The sequence below is a fragment of the Elgaria multicarinata genome, chromosome 16 (genome assembly GCF_023053635.1).
Source record: "Elgaria multicarinata webbii isolate HBS135686 ecotype San Diego chromosome 16, rElgMul1.1.pri, whole genome shotgun sequence".
Lineage (NCBI taxonomy): Eukaryota > Metazoa > Chordata > Lepidosauria > Squamata > Anguidae > Elgaria > Elgaria multicarinata.
This window is the reverse complement of record NC_086186.1, coordinates 16,970,148-16,991,132: the sequence shown is the minus strand read 5'-3', so window position 1 is coordinate 16,991,132 and position 20,985 is coordinate 16,970,148. Positions and strand designations below refer to the sequence as shown.

The 20,985-nt window shown below is 45.1% G+C and overlaps 1 protein-coding gene across 3 annotated transcripts in view; it reads right to left on the bottom strand.

Moving 5' to 3' along the window:
- The window catches only part of SH3GL3 (SH3 domain containing GRB2 like 3, endophilin A3), a 39,342-nt gene extending 28,160 nt beyond the window's left edge, over positions 1-11,182 (bottom strand). Inside the window, exons 1-2 of one of the 3 annotated variants that reach the window (XM_063142327.1) lie at positions 11,035-11,170; positions 8,295-8,414 (exon numbers count right to left, since the gene is read on the bottom strand). Coding sequence is in view for 1 of the 3 variants with exons in the window: in XM_063142325.1 (XP_062998395.1) it covers positions 11,035-11,079 (45 nt within the window). In the remaining 2 variants the exon portion in view is untranslated. Of the gene's footprint in view, positions 1-8,067; positions 8,119-8,294; positions 8,415-11,034 lie in introns of those variants that run through there. The other 2 variants (XM_063142325.1, XM_063142328.1) reach the window with 2 other exon arrangements.
- Between the last annotated feature and the right edge of the window lie 9,803 nt (positions 11,183-20,985).

Sequence of the window (20,985 nt, the reverse complement as noted above, 5' to 3'; positions counted from 1 at the left end):
ACCCACCATTACTGACCTCTCAGTGCCAGGTCAATCCCACTTGCAACAGCTGCTTATACTTCACTGAGCCCAATTCAAGGTGCTGGTTTTAATCTGTCAAGCCTTATAGAGCTCAGGACCACAATACCTGATGGAGCACCTCTTAACAGTATAAACCTTTCTGTACCCTACGATCAACATCTGAAGTCCTCCTCTGAGTGCCTCCTCCAAGAGAGGCCCTGATAGAGATGCTCCATTTAAGTTAATGTTTTGTAATTGTGGCAAGAATGTAGAGGAGGATATGCCTCAGAATGGGGCCTTTTCAGGGCAACGAGGAGGATCAGGGGTCTGGAAACAAAGCCCTACGAAGAGAGACTGAAAGAACTGGGCGTGTTTAGTCTGGAGAAGAGAAGATTGAGGGGAGACATGATAGCACTCTTCAAATACTTCAAAGGTTATCACACAGAGGAGGGCCAGGATCTCTTCTCAATCCTCAAAGAGTGAGGGACATGGAATAATGGGTTCAAGTTACAGGAAGCCACATTCCAGCTGGACATGCCCCGCTCGTGCTCTTCGCTCCTCTGATGCCATGTTTCTCGCCTGCCCAAGGGCCTCTACTTCCCTTGCTCGGCTCCGTCCATTTTCTTCTGCTGCCCCTTACGCCTGGAACGCTCTTCCAGAACATTTGAGAACTACAAGTTCAATCGCAGCTTTTAAAGCTCAACTAAAAACCTTTCTTTTTCCTAAAGCTTTTAAAACTTGATGTTGTGCAGACTTTATACTGTTAGTTTTACCCTACCCTGTGCCTGCTTACCCTACCCTGTGCCTGTTTGCATTCTCTTCCCCTCCTTATTGTTTTACTAGGATTTTATTAGATTGTAAGCCTATGCGGCAGAGTCTTGCTATTTACTGTTTTACTCTGTACAGCACCATGTACATTGATGGTGCTATATAAATAATAATAATAATAATAATAATAATAATAATAATAATAATAATAAGACAAGGGAGGTCGTGGGCTCTCCCACACTAGAGGCATTCAAGAGGCAGCTGGACAGCCATCTGTCAGAGATGCTTTTAAGGTAAATTCCTGCAATGAGTGGGAGGTTAAAATCGATGGCCTTGTAGGCCCCTTCCAACTCTACTATACTATGATCCTATGAGTGGTCCCACCTCCCCACTTATGGGATGCTTTTGGCACCATGTTAAGGCTTTCCTCTAAGCCCAGGCCTCTGATGGCATCTCATGGGCTGTTTAATGTCTCAGTTGAGCTGTTTATGGTTGTCAGTGACGTTCTACTTGTTTGGCGGAGGGGTTGTATTTTTGTGGTTGATTGTTTTAGTTGTTTACACATTGCGTGTTTTAATGCTGCTGAAAGATGCCCGGAATCTTAGTTTTGTTTTCTAGAAAGTAGCTAAGAAATCTAAATAACAACAATATTGCACACCTTCTGCTGGCTGTATGATTCTACCGTTCGCTACCTTTCAGTATATTCTTATGATGGTGATTTATTTATTTATTTTACAGTATTGCTATTTTGGATTTTTATGCCTCTACACTGCTCTGGAATCAATTTTGGATGAAGGGCAGCTTAAAAATCTTAATAAATAAAATGCATTCCTACTAGCTAACAGCAGTCCACATGACTGAAGAGGTGGCTTTATAGGACTTTGCAGCAACATGTGCAGACATCACCACCGTTGACCCAGTAAGTAGTGATTTATTTATTTTTAAAAAGTTCAACGGTTGTGTAGAATCAACAACCCGTATAACGTATAAGGAATGGTGGATTATGTTGTTACCTCTGGTCTGAGTAAGTACATTCTGGTTACGTACTTAAAACACACTTTGTACTAAAAAGTCATACCCAAGAATAGCTCTCTCCTTTCTTCATGACACATGGTACATCAGTCAAAGATTTAGGTTATGTTTTCGCTCAGTTCAGGCAACACATTTCTCAATGGTAGTTTTAGAACGCCATCATGTGCTGTCTGGGGTCAAAACTTCATGCCATGGTGGAGTTGGTTTTAGAAAATACTCCATGCTGAATATTCACGCTGTGCAGAGGAGAGTTCCTGCACAACCATTGTGTTGTGTGGAGGGCCCTGTGGAGTTTCCCGTTGCAAAGGAAGTGAGGCAGGTGGCTACTAGAAGGAGGGCTTTCTCCGCTGTGGCACCCCAGTTGTGGAATGAGCTCCCCAGAGAGGTCCGCCTGGCGCCTACACTGTACTCCTTGCGTCACCAGCTGAAGACCTTTTTATTCTCTCAGTATTTTAACACTTAATTTTAACTTCAATTTAAATTTTACTGTTTTAACTCTGTATTTTAATTTTATATCAATTTTGCTGCATAGTTTTTATCCTGGTTGTGCTTTTTATACTGTATTTTGTATTTGTGCTTTTAACCTGTTGGTTGTTTTATTATGGTTTTAATTTTTGTGATCTGCCCAGAGAGCTTTGGCTATTGGGTGGTATAAAAATGTAATCAATTAATAAATAAAATAAAATAAAATAAATTGAGTGGACTTTTCCCACTGGCTTCCAAGTTCCCTGGAAAGAGTGGTGAAAGGAGTGTCGCGCTAGGAGAGCCACTGTGATTGGGTTTTTTTTTTACAGCAATGGCTGATGGGCTACCATCAGAAGAACTGGGGGAGGAGAGAGGGCAGAGGAACTGTCAATCAAAGATCGAGTTGCCATTTAATCAACTCCACTGTAGCCCACAGTCACACAATAGTGGAGTTAGAACATGTTGTGTGGTGAGTACCCCCTAAAAACTCAACCGTTGAGTGGTATTTTCCCACTGTGTAGAGAAACATGTTGTCTGAACTGAGCCTTTATGTTTAAAATCTAGTCCCATTTCAGAATACTAGAATTGCTGTAGGTGAATGTTCTCCAACCTCCAGACATTTTCATCTACAACACCCTGATCAATGTTGGCCAGCGCTGATGGAAGCTGTAGTCCAAAACAGCTGGAGGACACCAAATTGCCTGCTGTAGGCAGAGAGAGAGACTACAAAGTCATGCAATCAAAGCATCATGCACGGGGTGGTTGTGGTAGTGATGGGTACACACCAAGAAGTAGAATATTATTATTATTATCATCATTTATATACTGCCTCATAGCCAAAGCTCTCTGGGCGGTTTACAAAAATTAAAACAGTGAATATTAAAAACAAATATACAAAATTTAAACCCATAAAAAGCATAAAAACAGACAATATCCATTTAAAAAACCTATTCTGGGGTCAGTTAAAAAACTCAGCATATGCTGTTAAATGCCTGGGAGAAGAGAAAAGTCTTGACCTGGCGCAACAAAGATAGCAATGTTGGCGCCAGGCGAGCCTCGTCGGGGAGATTGTTCCATAATTGGGGGGTCACCACTGAAAAGGCCCTCTCCCTTGTTGCCATCCTCCAAGCTTCCCTCAGAGTAGGCACCTAGAGGTTTGCTGATTTGCTCAGGACCACTTCCTAACTTTCCCCACAGAGGCTGCTCACAGCTCACTCGCTAGGTGCTCCACATCTTTTCAGGAAGTAATATTTCCGTGTGCTTCAAAGCTGCTCAGCAAAGTTCTGTGGTTAGCAACATGGAAGCTACCTAGAGCTGACTTTTGCAACCAGCGAAAAGATCTTTACGTACGCAGATGAATCCTTTGGCGATCCACCTCCCACCGCCCTGACATCTGCTTCTCTAGAGCTCGCAGATGGCAAATGTTTACACTGCATCCATCCTCCGCTAGCTTGTCAACTAGTAGGGGGTCAACACTTTTTAAAAGGTTTCCATAGAAGATGCTGCCCCAGTGTGTGGGCCTTCTCAGCAGGAGCCTTAAACACCAGTTTCATCGCCCTGATTTAATTGGCACACTGTCATCGGGGGTGTACAAATCAATAGCAAAAAAGACACCTCCAAAACCCAAATTACAGCCTTTTATGTTGCCTGGAGCCGGTTTCGGTCAGGATTAGTTAACTGAACCTAGCTGCAAGAAAGTCTTCATCCACATTGATTGCGATGAGGTTTCCACAAAGGGGAGTTCCTTAAAGACCCTGGCAAACTCACTGCACGCCACCACACTAGAGTTTTGCGACCACGTACATTTCTGCAAGATTTGCACTAGTCCGCCCTGATCCAGCAAAGGAAATATGTGCAGGGAAGAGGTTCTTCTGCACAGATTTTCCTTTGCTGGATTTGGAAGCAGATACAAAGACACACATCTGGGATAGGCATTCAGACAGAAGGCATCCATTTGCAATACATATTGGAGGATGATCCAAAGCAGCCTTATACATGTAGGAAGAAATGTTAGCTTGATGCCTGATACTGCTGAATTCTCGGTAGATCAAACAGGATGAAGGCCCAGCAGGGTTTCATTCAGGCCAGGAATACAATATCTCAACCCTAGAGCCAAATCCAGGCCACCTACGGTCCCAGTCCAGCATTTTGGGATGCCTCATTCCCTTTTGAATAATCCCCTCCCCCCATCCGAAAAGTTTTCATCCTAAAACTTAGTTACTGGCACTAAAACCTTAAAGCGAAAATATTTTTGCAGTGCCCCTCTAGCCCGGCCCATCACGGGCAACCCTGATGTAGACGAAGAGAAATAACACCGCTATCCTTGCTTACGAGTAGGAGCCCACCTTCCTTCATGCAAACCCTAACAAAAAAAATTGAAAAACAACCCGGGTGACAGGGAACAGTCAGTATCATAGAGGGGGAAATGATGAAGCGTTGATCAAAAGAAAAACTTCACGTAGCATTTTAAACGAGGAAGAGGCCAATATTAATAATTAGTAGGAGAAGCTATATTTTGCCCTTGGGGCACAGAACGTATCGGAACTGACAAGCTTGAGAATCTCTACCTGACCCATCAGAATTTCTGATGATGCCGTGATATATGATTATTTTTCTCCCTGCAGGCATGGTTTGAAAACACACAGACTTCTTAACCACAGTCACCAGTCTAGCTACATTAAATTCTTCCTAAATTGCATCTTCCTGCTTCCTAATTTAATTTCACAGTGACATTTTAAACCACATGTAGACACACAGAGCCCAAGACCATCTCGTACAATACTAGAGTAATGTAGTAAATTCAGCGGAGGCTGGTAGCTCCGATATCAGTGGGGTGGTGAATCCTCTCCGGGTTTCACTCAGAATTCTAAAGAAGTTATCCATGTTGATTCTGCACCTTGGATAGCTCCTTTAGAGTTCAGACTGGTTCTGACTGAAACCCAGAGAGGATTCGCTACCCGAATGACATTGGAGTCACAAGCCACCACTGAGTAAAGCATTCCTTCAGACTGGCCTGTAGAACAGGCGATCCAGCAAACTCAACGGAGACAACCAACCACTAGGTCCTGCTAGGCAATCCTGTTCTTGCACTCCCAAGCAAGTAACTAAAACCATAAGTCATAGCAGGCAATTTATAGCCTGACTAATTCTATGCAGCTTGGGAGAACCCAGAGAGAGAGGAGGAGAGCAAAAAAAATGTGGGAGGAGGAAGCCAAAACAGTTATCTAGGTCTTGGATACATCAGGGTTAGACTACTGTAATGCACTCTGTCTAGGGCTCCCCTTGAAGAGCACCCAGAAGCCTCAGTTGGTGCAAAATGCAGGACCATAGCACACCTGCATGGTATCAGGACCATAGTACACCTTTATACCTCTTTAAATTAAATGATAAGTATTGGGCAGGATGCCAGGTAACTGCCCGACAGGAAGTGGGAAGCAAGAGGAGAGACTGAGCCAAGAGTCCTGGAGCAGGAAGGGAGCTGTCCAACAGGTACAGTGGAGTAGGAGCTAGGTTGTGATGCTAGATGATAGAACTCCCCCAGGGAGCTCTTGCACCAGTGACAGGAAGGTACTGAAATGTTTAACAGAGCTTGTTCCACCTCTTCCTTGATCTCAAGTGTGTGCCAGTCCTTGCTTTCTCCTCCCTAGGAGTGCAGACGGAGTCCTTGGGCAGCCAAAGAGGCAGTGCCTAACTAGTTCTGCCCCAGGATAAGGTGCACAGTAACGTTGATTAACCAAGGCCAGTGACGTTATGTTGGCACCTGAGGCAGAGCACCCCACAAACACCTCGCTCCCCTCCCTGGCCGATGATGATATAAAACACTAACAATTTGCTGCCCTTTCATGACACTCAAAATTAGGTGCCCGAGGCAACCACCTCATAACTGCCGAATGGTAGGGCCGGCCATGAGCCCCTTGATCTGACAGCCTCCTTGAGCGGGGTGTCATCTACGGGGTCAAGCTGCTGCTGCCCCTTATAAGAAGTGTCAGCTTCCCATGGACCCCCATCTACATAAATTCTTGTTCTCTCTCATCAGAGATGGCCTCACCAGGTTTGAGGACATCTGGATCTGGTCAACCAATCAACTAAACCCTGTAGCCCTAATTATTTTAAGCCATCTTGAAGAGTCAAAGGGCAAAATAGAAATCAACAATGTAAGTTCCCAATTTAGAGGAGAAACGTGTCAACGGATCCACTGGACTAGCTACTTGCGTGAGCCTAAGCAACACTTCAGATCCCAACAGGAAAGTAGAGAAGTGAGAGCCCTTTCCCCAGAAGCCTTGGGTTGCAGCAGCTAAACAGAATACCCTTCCGTAATATAAATGCTTAGTTAGCAACATTTTTGAGTCTGTGAATTCATCTAATTGTACGCAAATGCTTTTACTCCATGTTGTTCTCTCCTCACCTTGGGGTTCTGCACGGCTTTGCAATCATTCCTCCTAACATGAGCGTAATTCCCTTCCGATTTCTTTCACCCAACCCTGGGAACTCAGCCAGCTTCTGTAATCTTTCCTCGCACTCCTTTTGGAAAGAATTAAATCCCTTCTCTCTCCTCCCCTCACTCCTTTTTCTGCCTAGCACAATTTCCGTCCACAACAGCCTTGACTTAGATCTATCAGCTCCTTCCAAAACAGAGACAAGGCAGGCACGCCATTCTTGTTGGGATTCTTCAGCAATTAAGTCCCCGCAGGCCGCATCCTCGTCATGTTACACAGTAGTTCATCTTGTCACTAGTACAAAGGCACCACTCCTTCAACGATTTCCCCCTGCCTGGGGTTTAAGGCAGGGGCCTGGTCTATCTTTGCAACAAGAATGAGGTTGTAGAATAGACTGAACCAAATCAGACTGCAGGGGAAAGACGCCACTTTGGAATGCTCCCCCGAATAAACAAACACTCCTCATGCATGTCAAAATTTACCAGGGAGGCAGTTTCAAGCCTTGCCAACTGTGTTTGTTCATTATCGTCACAGGTTTTAAAATCAATCAGATCTGTGATTCCCCATCAACCCATACGCAAACACCTGTAACCTACTATGGTAGAGTCCATTTTACCACCTTCTGCTGTGTTTTTCCACTTTGTATTTGCGTAATGATTCCAGAGTGTAAACCAGTAGTCTTAGTTTAAATCTGGACTAACTAACACTTAGGTAGTGGCATAGGCATTAGTAACCTCAAGAGTGGATTACTGCAATGCACTCTGTGTGGGGCTGCCCTTAAGGCTACTCCAGACCCAGAGCAAGTGCAGAACACAGCAGCTCAGTCGCTGCTGAAAGCTGTCCCTTTTCAGCATGCATCTCCTTTGCTGGGGAAATTGCACTGGCTACCTATTTGCTACCAGGCCAAGTTTAAGAGTTTGGTATTGGTGTATAAAGCCCTAAACAACTTGGGACCAGGATACCTGAGAGAGCGCCTTTTCCCTTACCAACCTGCTCGGTCACTGCGGTCACCAGAGGGCCTGCTCCTGGTGGTTCCACATGGACTTATGGCCCAATTGGGGTCCACCCGGAGCAGAGCCTTCAGTGTGGTGGCCCCCTTTCTATGGAACTCGCCGCCTTTGGAACCCACCAACACTGTTATTTTCAACACCTCTTGAAAACATCTTTATTTCGGGAAGCCTTCCTTGACTCATGTCCTGCTGGTGGGTTTCCCAAGGGGGCTGCTGGTTGACCACTGTGTGAACAGAACACTGAACTACATGGGGCCTTGGTCTGATCCAGCAGAGCTCTTCATATGTGTGTGGTGTCGCTCCATAGACTTGCTCTGTGCCCTGTGAGTCTACCATCTTCCTGAAAGCCTGCTCACCTCCCAGTCTGCCAACTTCCTTTCTGCCTGTGTCCTCTTCCCAGCCACGCCTTCAGATAAACTCCTCTGTTCGGATCTTGGCCTTCAGTTTAGTCTGCCTCCTGTGGCTCAGCCTTCTTCTGGATTGGACTCCCCATCTTCAGTCCCAATCCTGTCCAGACTCGCACATCAGCAACTCACTAGACGCTTTGCTGTCTACAGCTTGGCACTGAAACGAATAAGCTCACCCCGCAAAAGATGCTCCAACACTTTCAAGGTGCATTACAGCTTTACTGCACGCCCAACGGTCTGTAGTGCTTGCGTTGTGGTTACCTCTCTAACCGGGTAAATAATGCCTCTTTGGTTCTCTGCAAAAGAGGAACAACCCGCTGCCCCATTCAAATTTACTGGTGGATGAAGCAAGCAGTATCGTCCTAAAGAGGAGCCGAGCAAGTCTGAACAACTTGCATCTGGTGGTTTTGAGGGAAAGCGTGTCGCACTACTTAGTCAAGGAAGCTGAATACCATTCCTTTAATTTAAAAGAGTTTACATACCGCCCTTCATCACAGATGCCATAGGCATCACTGTTAATGCAAATTAAAATTCCCATGAAGCTGGGTGAACTTGGTCCAGCCACTATCTTCACTCGATGGCCTTATAGGCCCTTTCCAATTCTACTATTCCATGATTCAACCTAGCCTACCTCACAGGGTTGTTCTGAGGATAAAACAGGGAGGGGGGGGAATAACATTCTGACAAGAAGACAGAACGCTCTGAAACAATTTAAGCTAGAGAATAGAGCAGTATGTATTACCTCTGTTCTAAGTGGTAACAAATAGATACAAAAACCACCCTCGCTCTTAGCAGAACACAGCCAAGATGCAAATAATATAAAATAAATAAATCCAGGGATAGCATTCTGTGGGGCAGTTCAGGAGGAGGGGGTGAGCAGGGGGAGGGAGGAGTAAACTAGCCTTTGAAGAAAGAAGGGGCAATTTCTTTGACAAGGGGTAAATCCCAGAGGAGGAGACATCACCAATTTCCCATGCAGAACAAGAGGGCGATATGCCAATGGGAAATTATGCAATGAAAAAAGGTAAGGGGGCAGATCAAATCTCTAGAGGAATATGGCTGAATTCACTTATGGGAAGAAAGAGGCTAATGAGCTCTGTTGGGAAAATGGTAGAACAACCGCTTTGCAGGCAGAAAGTCTCTGGTTCAGTCCACAGCATCTCCAGGTAAGGGAAGGAAGGAATCCTGCCTGAAACCGTGGAGAGTTGCTGCTGCCAGTCAGTGTTGACAATACTGGGCTAGATGGGCAAGTGGTCTGACTCAGTCTAAAGCAACTTCCTATTATGAAAGAGGAAAGTTCTCTTAGGGCCTGTTCAGACAACATCCTAAACCGTGGTTAGGCCGCTAAACCCTTTGCAGCAAATGGTTAATGAGTGTGTTTAAACTGTGGTTGTGTAGCCACCATGGTTAGGAATGGTTCCCATGACATGCTTAGCCATAATGTTTAGCTCAAAATGCTTAACCACCATGGTTTAGTGTGTCATCTGAACAGGGTCTTTAAGAACTCCATCAGATGAATGTTCTACTGCACACTGGGCACTCACAGATTTTCACAGGTCCCACTCATGACATCGTCGCACCTCCTGCCCCTTCTAGCCTTCTTCACGTGAAAAAAAAAATCACCCACTTGCCACTATCACTTGCTGTATGCAGAATCATAGCATAGTAGAGTTGGAAGGGGCCTATAAGGCCATCAGGTCCAACCCCCTGCTCAAATGCAGGAAGCAGCGTGATCAAAACAGCCTCAAAAGAGGAAGTAACGAGGGACAAATGTGCGGGCAGAGAAGCGAAGGTAAGCAAATGCAATTTCCCCTGTGTGATGACTAAGTTAGATATCCATCCACAGCAACAACAAAAACATAATACACCCACATGCCAAGCATTGGGGTGGGTGGGTGATGACACACACATTACAGAAACTCCTTTAAGTTAATGCACACGCTGGAGAAATGAAGATCTAGCATCCTACATCATTTGACTAACGGCTTTGTGGCCAAATTTCCCAAGGTATCCCTTGTTTTCTCTGCTTTAGTCTGGGCAGGCCCATCAAAGGGGAGGAAGCACACATCTGTAGCCTAAATTGCCTGCAAATACAAAAGAACAACTGAGACCTGCAAATACAAAGGGGTGAAAAATAACTCTTCGTCATGGAAGAGGCAAAAACCCCTCTGAAGGAAAGATTCCAAAGATACAATCTGCAGTCCCACACACACACTTGCCAAGGAATAAGATCCATCACACACTTACTTCAAAGTAAACACATTGAGAGCTTATTGCCTCCATGAAGACAACACTGAATCCCCTGAGATGAGTTACCTGAGATGAAAACTAGATAGAGCAGAGGAGTTGGTTGCTACCTCTGGGAAAACAGAATCGCCCCAAAGGATACCTGGGAATTCCTTCTGTCACTAGGGCCTCTTCACACGCTACATTTTAAGGCATGCTTAAAATAATATTATGTGCAAACGTGACAAGCAAGTGTTTGCAAGAAAACACGTGGCCCGGAAGCCATACTGAGTTGGAGCGCCTCCTCGAGCGTACCCACTCGCAAACCCAGGTTTGCTTCCGCGTAACGTGTGAAAAGGCTCAGAACAAGAAAGTCGCGGTTCAGAAACAACAACCCAACCTGCAGAAAGAGAAAGGTGAGAGAGTGATGGAAGGCAACGGGTCTTTTTTTCAAAAAGGATCACTTGGCAGGAAAACCCGGGAAGCAATAGATCCCTAGCCGAGGAATCCAGCGGGTTCAAGGTCTTAGGGATCCTCAAACGAGGCAAGGTGGGGGCCACGCGCCACGCTCCTATGCGCCCTCCTGGAAAGGAACACGGGGATGCGATTCCTTCCAAACTCTAGGCGGGAAGATGGCAGATTTATACATAGCAAACCCCAGATCTTTCCCCAGAGGCAGCTGCTCCTTACCTGGCTGGCCTTGTGGAACTGCTTCTTCAGCCCCGCCACCGACATGCTCCCTCGGCAACAGCCCCACTCCGACGGCTCCGGCCCAAAGAAGCAATCGGCGCTTCCCGGGCCAGTGCCCAGGCCCGCTGAACCCCCCGCCGCCTACTCAGCCCCCAGCAGCACCGGAGAAGGCAGATGGAAGAACGGCCGCATTCCAAACATGCTCCACGCCCGCCCGCCCATTGGCCAGCCGCGCCGTCTATGCAAATGAGGGGGAACGGCAGCTCGCCTAGCCATTGGTCGAGAAGAGGGAGCGATGCCAAAACGAGAGGAGCCGGATACGCCCACGTTCCGTTATCGCTTGGAGACGGAGGGTCGGGCGGGGGGAAAATGCACGTCGGAAGAGGGAGGCGGGGAGACGCGGGTACGCGAAAGACTCCTCGCCTTACGCCAGGCAGATGGCTGGCACTGTGCGTGCAGGGGGAGGAGAGCGGCGCGTCATTCCCATATGTGTCTCCTAGGAATTCATCCCCGCTGAAGAACTCAGATTGTTGGAGGTCACAGGGACAGCCGAATAAACGGCAGCCTCGATGACAATTCAGCAATTTGGAAGTCGTAAGAACATAAGAAGATGCTGGATCAGAACGAAAGGTCCGTCTAATCCAGCATTCTGTTCGCACTGTGGTACGTTTCACACGTTACACAGCAAACCTGGGTTTGACTACATGTGTTCGATCAAGAGTGTGTGACAATCTCTTGATTTTTTTGATAATTTTTTTTTAAAAAAAAATTCTCAGTATTTTAACACCTAGTCTAACTTAAATTTAAACTTTGCTGTTTTAATCTCATATTTTAACCTATATTATTTTTTGCTGTGTGGTTTTATTCTGGTTGTGCTTTTTATATTGTATTTTGTATTTGTGTTTTAAATTTGTTGGTTGTTTTTATGCTCTTCGTGGTTTTAATTTTTGTGAACCGCCCAGAGAGTTTCTGCTATTGGGCGGTATAAAAATGTAATAAATAAATAAACCAGCCTGTCAGGGTTGTTGTATCATTCATGGGTTCCCAACCCCCATTTGCCACATTTTCAAGGTGCACAAAAATTGGCCTTCAGCACCCACTTAATCCTGGCCAAGGTATCATCAACAACAACAACAACCTGCAGCCACCACCCATAACCTTGAAGATGCAACCTGTTGGGGGTGGCGATTTCTTGCACTTATGTGGTTTTAATCTAATAGATTTTTATTCCACCATTCTAGTCCAAGGCTGGTCACATTTTTTTTTTAAAAAAGGAATGTAAACCATAAAGTACTACTAAAAAGCCACAAGCAATGGCAAATAACAATAAAACCAGCAGCAATAAAAAGCCAGTGATGAGACGTTAAAGTTTTTATAATATCTGACAAAACAATAAAACCAGCAGCATTTTTTTTAAAAAAGCCAATTGGTTGGCATCATATCCTTCTGGGAGTGGGGGGTGGGTGCAGCTTTAATATATGATAGAGGTGTACAAAATAATGCATGGTATGGAGAATGTGGACGGGGAGACTTTTTTCTCCCTCTCTCAAAATACTAGAACCTGGGATCATCCCATGAAACTGATTGGTGGGAGATCCAGGACAAATGAAAGGAAGGACTTCTTCACACAGCATATAGTTAAATTATGGAACTCACTGCCACATGATGTGGTGATGGCCACCAATCTGGATAGCTTCAAAAGGGGGTTGGATAAATTCCTGGGGGCAAAGGCTATTAATGGCTACTAGCCCTGATGGTTGTGTACTATCTCCAGTATTCAAGGCAATAAGCCTGTGTGCACCAGTTGCTGGGGAACATGGGTGGGGGTGCTGTTGCACCATGTCCTGCTTGTTCATCCCTGGCTGATGGCTGGTTGGCCACTGTGTGAACAGAGTGCTGGACTAGATGGACCCTTGGTCTGATCCAGCAGGGCTCTTCTTAAGTTCTTAATATTTTGTGCATACACCGAAGCACCCCCTGCTTAAATTCCATTGAATTTACTCCTTAGTGATGCTCATAATGTAACAGCAAAAGAGTTGGATTTGGATGTGGAAAAGCTGCAATCGCACAGCCAAACCTACCCTGTGCAAGGTTGTTGTGAGGCTTAAATGCTGCTTTGATTAGGGTGACCCTATGGAAAGGAGGACAGGGCTCCTGTATCTTTAACAGTTGCATAGAAAAGGGAATTTCAGCAGGTGTCATTTGTATATATGGAGAACCTGGTGAAATCCCCTCTTCATTACAGTTAAAGCTGCAGGAACTATACTAGAGTGATATACCAGATTTAAAAGAGGGCAGGGCACCTGCAGCTTTAACTGTTGTGATGAAGAGGAAATTTCACTAGGTTCTCCATATATACAAATGACACCTGCCGAAATTCCCTTTTCAATACAATTGTTAAAGATACAGGAGCCCTGTCCTGCTTTTCATATGGTCACCCTAGCTTTGATCTCATGTGAGAAAGGGTGGGAAACACTGTAACAAATAACTCCCAGGGCTGAAAATGTCTACCTGTTGTTTTTGATAACACATGAAGATGGCGGTCTACTCCCATCTAGTGGCTGAACCTCAAATCTGCTGAGTGGCTCAAAGATGGCCTCTGATTGAAAGCATTGATGGATCTAAGAGGCTGGGTCTTAATACCTGAGACAACTTGTTGTAGTTCCTGACTCCTAGCAGTAAGACAATGACGTCAACAACCTGCCTGGTCACTGAGATCATCTGAGGGTCTGCTCCACATTGATCCATCCTCCGATTGGAGTCCACCAGGGGAACAGCCTTCACCGTGGTGGCTCCACTCCTGTGGAATTCCCTGCCTCTGGAGGTCAGGCAGGCTCCAAACTTGTACTCCTTTTGGTGCCTCCTGAAAACATTTTTATTCCAGTTTTATTCTGTTTTTATTTTCATTTTATCTTGTACACTGCTCCAAAATTTTACAATGGTGAGCGGTATATAAATATTATAAATAAATAAATAAATAAATAAATAAATAAATACACTTTGTATGCTTCTGCTTAGAAGCTGAGAGCTGAGCAGGCAAATCCCACCTGAGCACTTCTCAATATTGTGTAAGTTAAGCAGGTGGGCAAATTCATCTTATTTATTTCCTATCCTGCCTTCCTACCAAAAACATAGCACTGAAGGGGGCTAAAAATAAAATCCAGATGAACAAACTCTTTATTTAAAAAGAATTACCAAGCAGAAAATTCATTTTCATTTATTCCCCCGCCTTTCTTCCAAGAAGCTCAAAGCAGCATATGTGATCCTTTCTCTATATTATCACCACAACAATCCTGTGAGACAGATTAAGCTGGCCCAAGGTCACTTGGTGAGCTTCATGGCTAAGCGGGGATTTGAACCTGGGTCTCGTTCATTCTAGTTGAACACTCCAATGTTCAACTAGAACACTGCTATGGTTCTGTGCCTCGTCTTTCATAGCTGCTAGATTGGCAAACCCCAGACAGCAAGCAGGGATGGGGAATGTGTGGCTCATCAGATGTTGATGGACAACAAATCCCATCATCTCTCAGTTTGGGCTATATTGGCAAGGGCTGATGGGTGCTGCAGCCCAACAACATCTGGAGGGCCACGCATCCCCCTACCTTTCCAGTAAAGCTTTTAAGGGCACGGAGAGAAGCATCACCACCCGCAAAGCAAGCAGACGATAAAGATGTGGAAACAGATCACTGTGAAACATTTGGTCACCCTAGCAAAAAAAAAGTAAGATGGGGATGTTCCGTTGAAATATTTGTAAAATTACAGGGAATCTGCATGCAAAACTTGTATTCTTTTGTTTGGCAAGGACAACTTCATTCCTGTGGCCCTTAAATCCCATCTGTAAAAAGAATGCAATCAAAGCCCATCACACATACACAAATCCTTCCCTCCCTTGCTTCTGAAGGCAAATCCGATAGCATCATTTCCATCTCTCATAAAACCTTGATGCATCTTCCTTGGCGTTTGTGAATATTCCCATCTCTCGTTTTAATGAACGTTTTATGGCAGAGATGCTGTTTCGCTTTCGGTGAAACCCAAGAGGCCTTTTGGGAGCTGCCTAGGTTGTACATCTGGGAATCATCACACGAGAGGTCCTTGGGTTGGTGAGGTAACAGGAAAAGTATGATGGGTCACAGATGTTCGGCATGGAAATGCTGCACAGAACCTCTGGTTCACAAAAACAGGTTTCAAAAGCCCTCACTTGCCAAATCTAGTTCATTTATTTATTTTAAATCACCCCCACAAAACGAACAGGAGAACCGGAATGGAGACACAAACCCAGAATATATGGAAGCAAACTAACTTTATTTAAATACACCCCTGCTGAATCTTTGGAGAATGTAAGTACACAAACGTGTAAACCTTCCAAAAACGAAACTCCACCTAAAAATGCTTCCGGAGTGGGCAAACCACGTTAGCAAAAGCAAGAGAAATTTGTGGCACCTTAAAGAATACTAACACATCATAATTTTGCTTTCAAGTGATTAAGAGATAATTTATACATATGGAGGCAAATGCAAGACTTTCAGTGCAATCCTATAGATATTTACTCAGAAGTAAAATCACACTGAATTCAACGGGGGGGGGGGGTTCTCCTAGTTAAATGAATATAAGACTGCAGCCTTAATTCATTCAGTTTTTATCCCTCAAGGGAACTCAGAGTGAAATGCATGGATGTGGCTGCCTCATTTAGACAACGCAGCACCACTGCATAGCAATGATGGGGTATACAGGGCATCTAGACAAGCCCTTAGTCAGTGAACTCTGGTACTATCCGTGTTTATTTATAAAAGACTGTGATGCTAACTCTAGACCACAGGTGGCAGTGATCTTCTACAATTATTATATTATTAACCAAACTTTACAAGGTGGTGGTGGAATGCAGCATTCAATGGAGCTCTTTAAACTGCTGTAAAAATCAACCATGTGGAGGACACTTAGCCCTTTCCAACAGCAAACAATAAAACTCACTGCTGTTAGATTTCTTTTTCTTTGAGAGAGCACCATCCAATTTAACCACCAAGCACAACATTCCTCAGTTATCAGTCAGTTGTACCCTCTTTCTTTCTTTGTTGTCTAAAACAGGGAAAGTGCATCTTAAAGATGAATGCCCACCTTCACGGCTGTCACAGGAGAAAGTGCTAGAAATGACTTTATCTGAAGAATCGCTATCAGGTGGCATAAAAATGTGTTCTTTCAATAGGGCAGGTTGGTCGTGTGTCTTACTTGACAGAGTGACTAATCTATAGTACAATGTATAAAAAGTATTTGTAAAAATTATACCAACAGGTTTTGGTATAACTTTATATGATAATGTATTGTATCATAGATTAGTCATTTTATTAAAGTTTATTTTATGGTAGCTCCATTCTTGTCTTTAATTATCTACAAACTGTCTTAAACCCATTTAGCTTCTTTTGTCAAATTTGTTTTAAGATAAGACCTTTACAGGGTAACAATTTCCAGAGGGGCAGCCTTGTTGCACCAAAAAGAGAGAGAGAGAGTTTTACGACACCCTAAAGACAAATGCAATCCTATGGTCTCTGGAAGAGCATCTCAATGACCATAGGATGGCTTGTAACCTCACCTCCTGAGGTCAGAGACAGCACTTTGACCTCAGAATGGGGAAGTAGAGATCCAACCCAGACCTCCCCACTTTGCAGCCAGCTTGGAGCAAACAGAGCCAGCAACCTCAGAGCCTCAGGAAAGGGGATGTTCTGGTGGGTGGGGAGGGCAGAAGACCAGAGAGGCCAGGATACAAGTTATCCTGAGCCCCCTCCAGCCTCCTCCCCGCTCCTGCAAAACACCCTTGCTAGATGGGCTAAAAGAGCCCATCTAGCAAAATCTGCAGGATGGGAAGAAAGAGAGGCAAAGATCGCCTCCATTTCTCCTTCTACCTTGCATTGGATGAACTGAGTTCAGGGGCTTCTGATCACCGAAGGCACAATCAATAGGATTCCATCCTGAGACTTTTATTCTGGCATAAGCTTTCCTGGACAATGTCCACTTGCATCTGATGGGGTGGACAGTGTCTACAAAAGCTTTTGCCAGAATAAATGTGTGGGTCTTTAAGATGTCACAAGACTCATTGTTGTTCTTTCTTTAGACCAGACAGTCCTCTATTTGAAAGGCTGTGTCCAGTCCAGATCTGCTTTAAAGATAAAGAACCCTAACAAGTCAGGAGAACAGGGGACCACAAAGTTGCCTATCAAAAGTCAGCATCTGGACAGCAGATTGCGCAAGCACACAGTTCACCTGTCCACAGTCCTCCACACTCAGGTGAGATGGATTGTATTTCTACTGAAACGATAGCAATTATGGCTAAATTGGCTACCGTGCCCATAAATCAGCCTCTGCAGATTTTATGTCAAGGTGTATCCTCTTTTTCGGTGATTTCCTCTATTTGGGGTGGGTGTGGGTAATGCATAAGTCATGCGCTAGGAAAGCTGGCAGAAGAAAAGTGGAAGTTTCTATATATGGAAAGTTGTGTGTTTTAAATTTGTTTTAGAATGAACACTTTCTTTTTAGGAATTTGTTTTCAGGACCTCTACAGTTCCTTGCCTTTCTCAGAACTGCATATTCACAGTGGAGCTGAAGGTTCCTTTCAGTTTGACATTACTCATCTCTGTGTATGCTTTTGTATGTGTATATTTTATTTCTGGTTTGACAAGGTCCATGAAATTGAGCCTGAAATTGAGGGCGTCGCTAGACGAGGCCTTAGTGCGCCTTCCAACCCGGTTTCCCTGCTGTGCGTCCAGATGACGCACAGGGGAATCCGGCGGCAGGCCGCAGTGAGGCCTCCTCCAACGCGCCATAAGCGAATTTGCTTATGGTGCGCTTTTTCCCCAGCTCCGGCCTCAGGCCGGAGCTGGGGAACATCTAGCCACTTCCGCGGCTTTTTGCGGCTACTCGCGAGTAGCCGCGAAAAGCCGTGGACCTGCCTGGCACAGCGCTCGTATGAGCGCTGTGCCCATCGGCCCGGGGGCGGGGGGGAAAGAGAGGGGAGGGGGAAGGATGGCAGGGTGGGTGGCAAGGGGGGAGGGCGGGTGACAGAGGGACCCTGTCACCCCACCCTGCCATCCTCCCCCCCCCCCGGTTTTAAAAAAACACCCCTTACCTTGCCGCAGTCTTCGGGCCACCCGCGGCCCCTTTAAACAAACAAAAAAAATGGCGGACGCCGCAGGGCTTGCATCCTCCCTGCGACTCCGCCGTCTGGAAGCCTGGGCGAGGCACGCTAACGTTAGCGCACCTTGGCCCTGCCTCCCTGCCGGCGTAAGCCGGCAGGTCTAGCAAAGCCCTGAGTCTGATCTGTATCATATATTCACAACCCAATAACAAGCCATGGGTTCTCTTCATGGGTTGTTCATGGTTAACAAACCATGGTTTGTTAGTGCAGCTGGGATCACACAACACAACAACCCATGGTTCAACAACAACCCGCACTCAACCCATACTTCAACTTGAGTGTGGGTTCTTATGTTGTGTGAACCTAGCCAATGTCTACAAGCCTGCTACTAAAATCAATTTGTAAATTTCAGCCTTCCTTCTCCAGCACCTCCAGTCATGTGCTCACTCCTCTCTTCCTCTTCTTCATCTAAATTTACTTTTCCCTCTCAGATTCCCCATCAATGCTTTTTCCTTCTCCTGGCATTGTCCCAGAACTCTCCTTCAACCAGCTTCCCCTTTCTAGGACATTATTTGTTTGATGCCCTCTCTTTCCTGAGACCCATCTGGAATCAAAGCAGCTCAGCCAATCACTGCCGGAAGCCCTTCTGATTGGTAAAATAACAATGTTATTACTATGTTATTATGACATTTAATAAAATACACTCTAATGCAAGCCATCCGTCAAGCCCTGTCTAATGTTTACAGCTACTGCATGTCATCCATCGGACACAGTCCGGATACTGTCATGTACTGACTGTTATCAGATACTTTCAGATCTTTGACTGCCACTGCAACATCTTTGGCTGTCAAATGTTGATGTGGAACATCCCACATTTGTTGAATATCAAGAATATTTGGGGAAGATTCACACTCAAAACCCACAAAAGAGAATTTCTGTGAGTTAATAGGTTTTAGCTCTATGCTAAGCAGCCAATTTGATAGATTCTTCAATGTGTTTCCAATTGGGTGTTAGGAGACACACACACACACATGTGAAAAGCCTAATTCTAGCCAATAGGGTGGGATTAGCATCTCTAATGGAATTAGCAATCCATGCCTCTGAGGACAAAATGCAGCGATCAATATTTATTTTAATGACATGTCCTTTCAGATTTGCTCTTCTGTCCAGACAATCATTAACAAGGGATCAGTTAATTTAGCAATTCACTCTGGAGTGCAAAAGTTGTATGAACTTAAGGCCCTGGTGGTGGTGGTTTTAAAAAAAACATAATATAAATTAAGGCAAGTCATGTTGGGCAAACTGAGACTAGAATCCGAGCCAGCTCATGTGAATTTCAGGTCAACCAACGTCTAATAGCATCTCCGTGGGGATTAGGAGCATTGCCGGCTCATAAACTGAGCAGCCAGAAATGCAAAACTCACCCATCCATTGAACTCAAGTTGAACATTTACTGAAGCATGATTCAAATCGATATATTGAGTTCCAGGTAACTTTGTGGCAAAAAAAAAAAAAGGTTGTCAAGCAAAGGCATGGAGGCTTATTTGGAGCACACGGCCAGAGTGCCATTGATTCTGGGCACCATCCTGGTTGGCTTCCATTCTTAACTTCGCCCCCGGTGTGCTCTCTGGAAGTTAATCTTCAGCTGTTTTGCTTCTATACGGGATCTCTGTGTTTTCTTTTGCTTCTCTTTTCTGCCTGACATGGGGCTTGTGAGTTCCAGTCACTGCTTCAGGCACCCCGATTCACAAACGCATGGATGTCATCATTAGATCTAGACCAGTGATTTGGAATCAGTGGTGTAGCAGAACCAGGGCTCACGGGGGTGCAGCACAGGGACTTTTTGATTAGCAGGGATGCTGGTGTCATCGGCCACCCTCCACGGAATGCCCTGTTCTTTCTGAGCTTGGCTGTGTGATCCTCCCAGTAGCTGGAGTAGAGTGGGAGATATAGCTAGGGCTGTGCAACACCTCGGGGCTGAACCCTGAATGTGGAGTGGTGCTGGATAGGGCCGAGGCACCCCGAAGCAAATCAGAACAGTCTGAAGCGCTTTGGCATGCTTCAGCTCAATTCGGCACAGTGGGGAGCTGCTGAGAGGCTGACCACTTCCCCCTCCCTCCTTCTCCTTCTCCCCCTCTCCGTCCTCCCCCAGAACCCAGACCTTCTGCTCCCTCCACCTGCAGGGCTTATTTTAGCCATGCGTCCTCGATAAGAGCCATTTTAAACAAAGACAGGGGCTCTGTAGTTTTCCTAGATTTACAGTCGCAAATTACAACAGCCATAAAGAGTCCTCAGGTTTCTCTCTCCCTCTTTACGGTCTTCCCCTTTAAAGACGTTTTGTACTTCTGGAAACATTGGGGTTCCCCGAGAGTGGTGGTACCTCCTTTTTGTTTGTAGCTGGTGTTCTTTTTGGCTTCATAAGCAACCACATGCACAGCCTGAACATTGATAATAGAGGGAATGATAGATGTATCTTTGGAGCAGAAAAGTAAAGTGTGACTCTGAGTTTAATCCAAGCATCACGAGTTTGGGAAACGCAGCGCTAATTCTTACGGTTAAGGAGATACTCTTGGAATTGCATGGACTGTTGCTGGAAATTCTCCAAAGCCAGTGGGGAGATACTTAATACGATTTTCGATGAACAGAGGGCAGGATTTAAGGAGTCTATATAACACATCTTGCCCTTCTCCTTGATCAGCAGAAGCCAAATACATTGTGCAAAATAGTAAATGTGGCAGAATACATTATGCAAAATAAGAAGAATCATGATTTTTTTTTTTACTTGATTTACACAGTTAATGCAGATTGCAACATTTAGCTTCATTTGT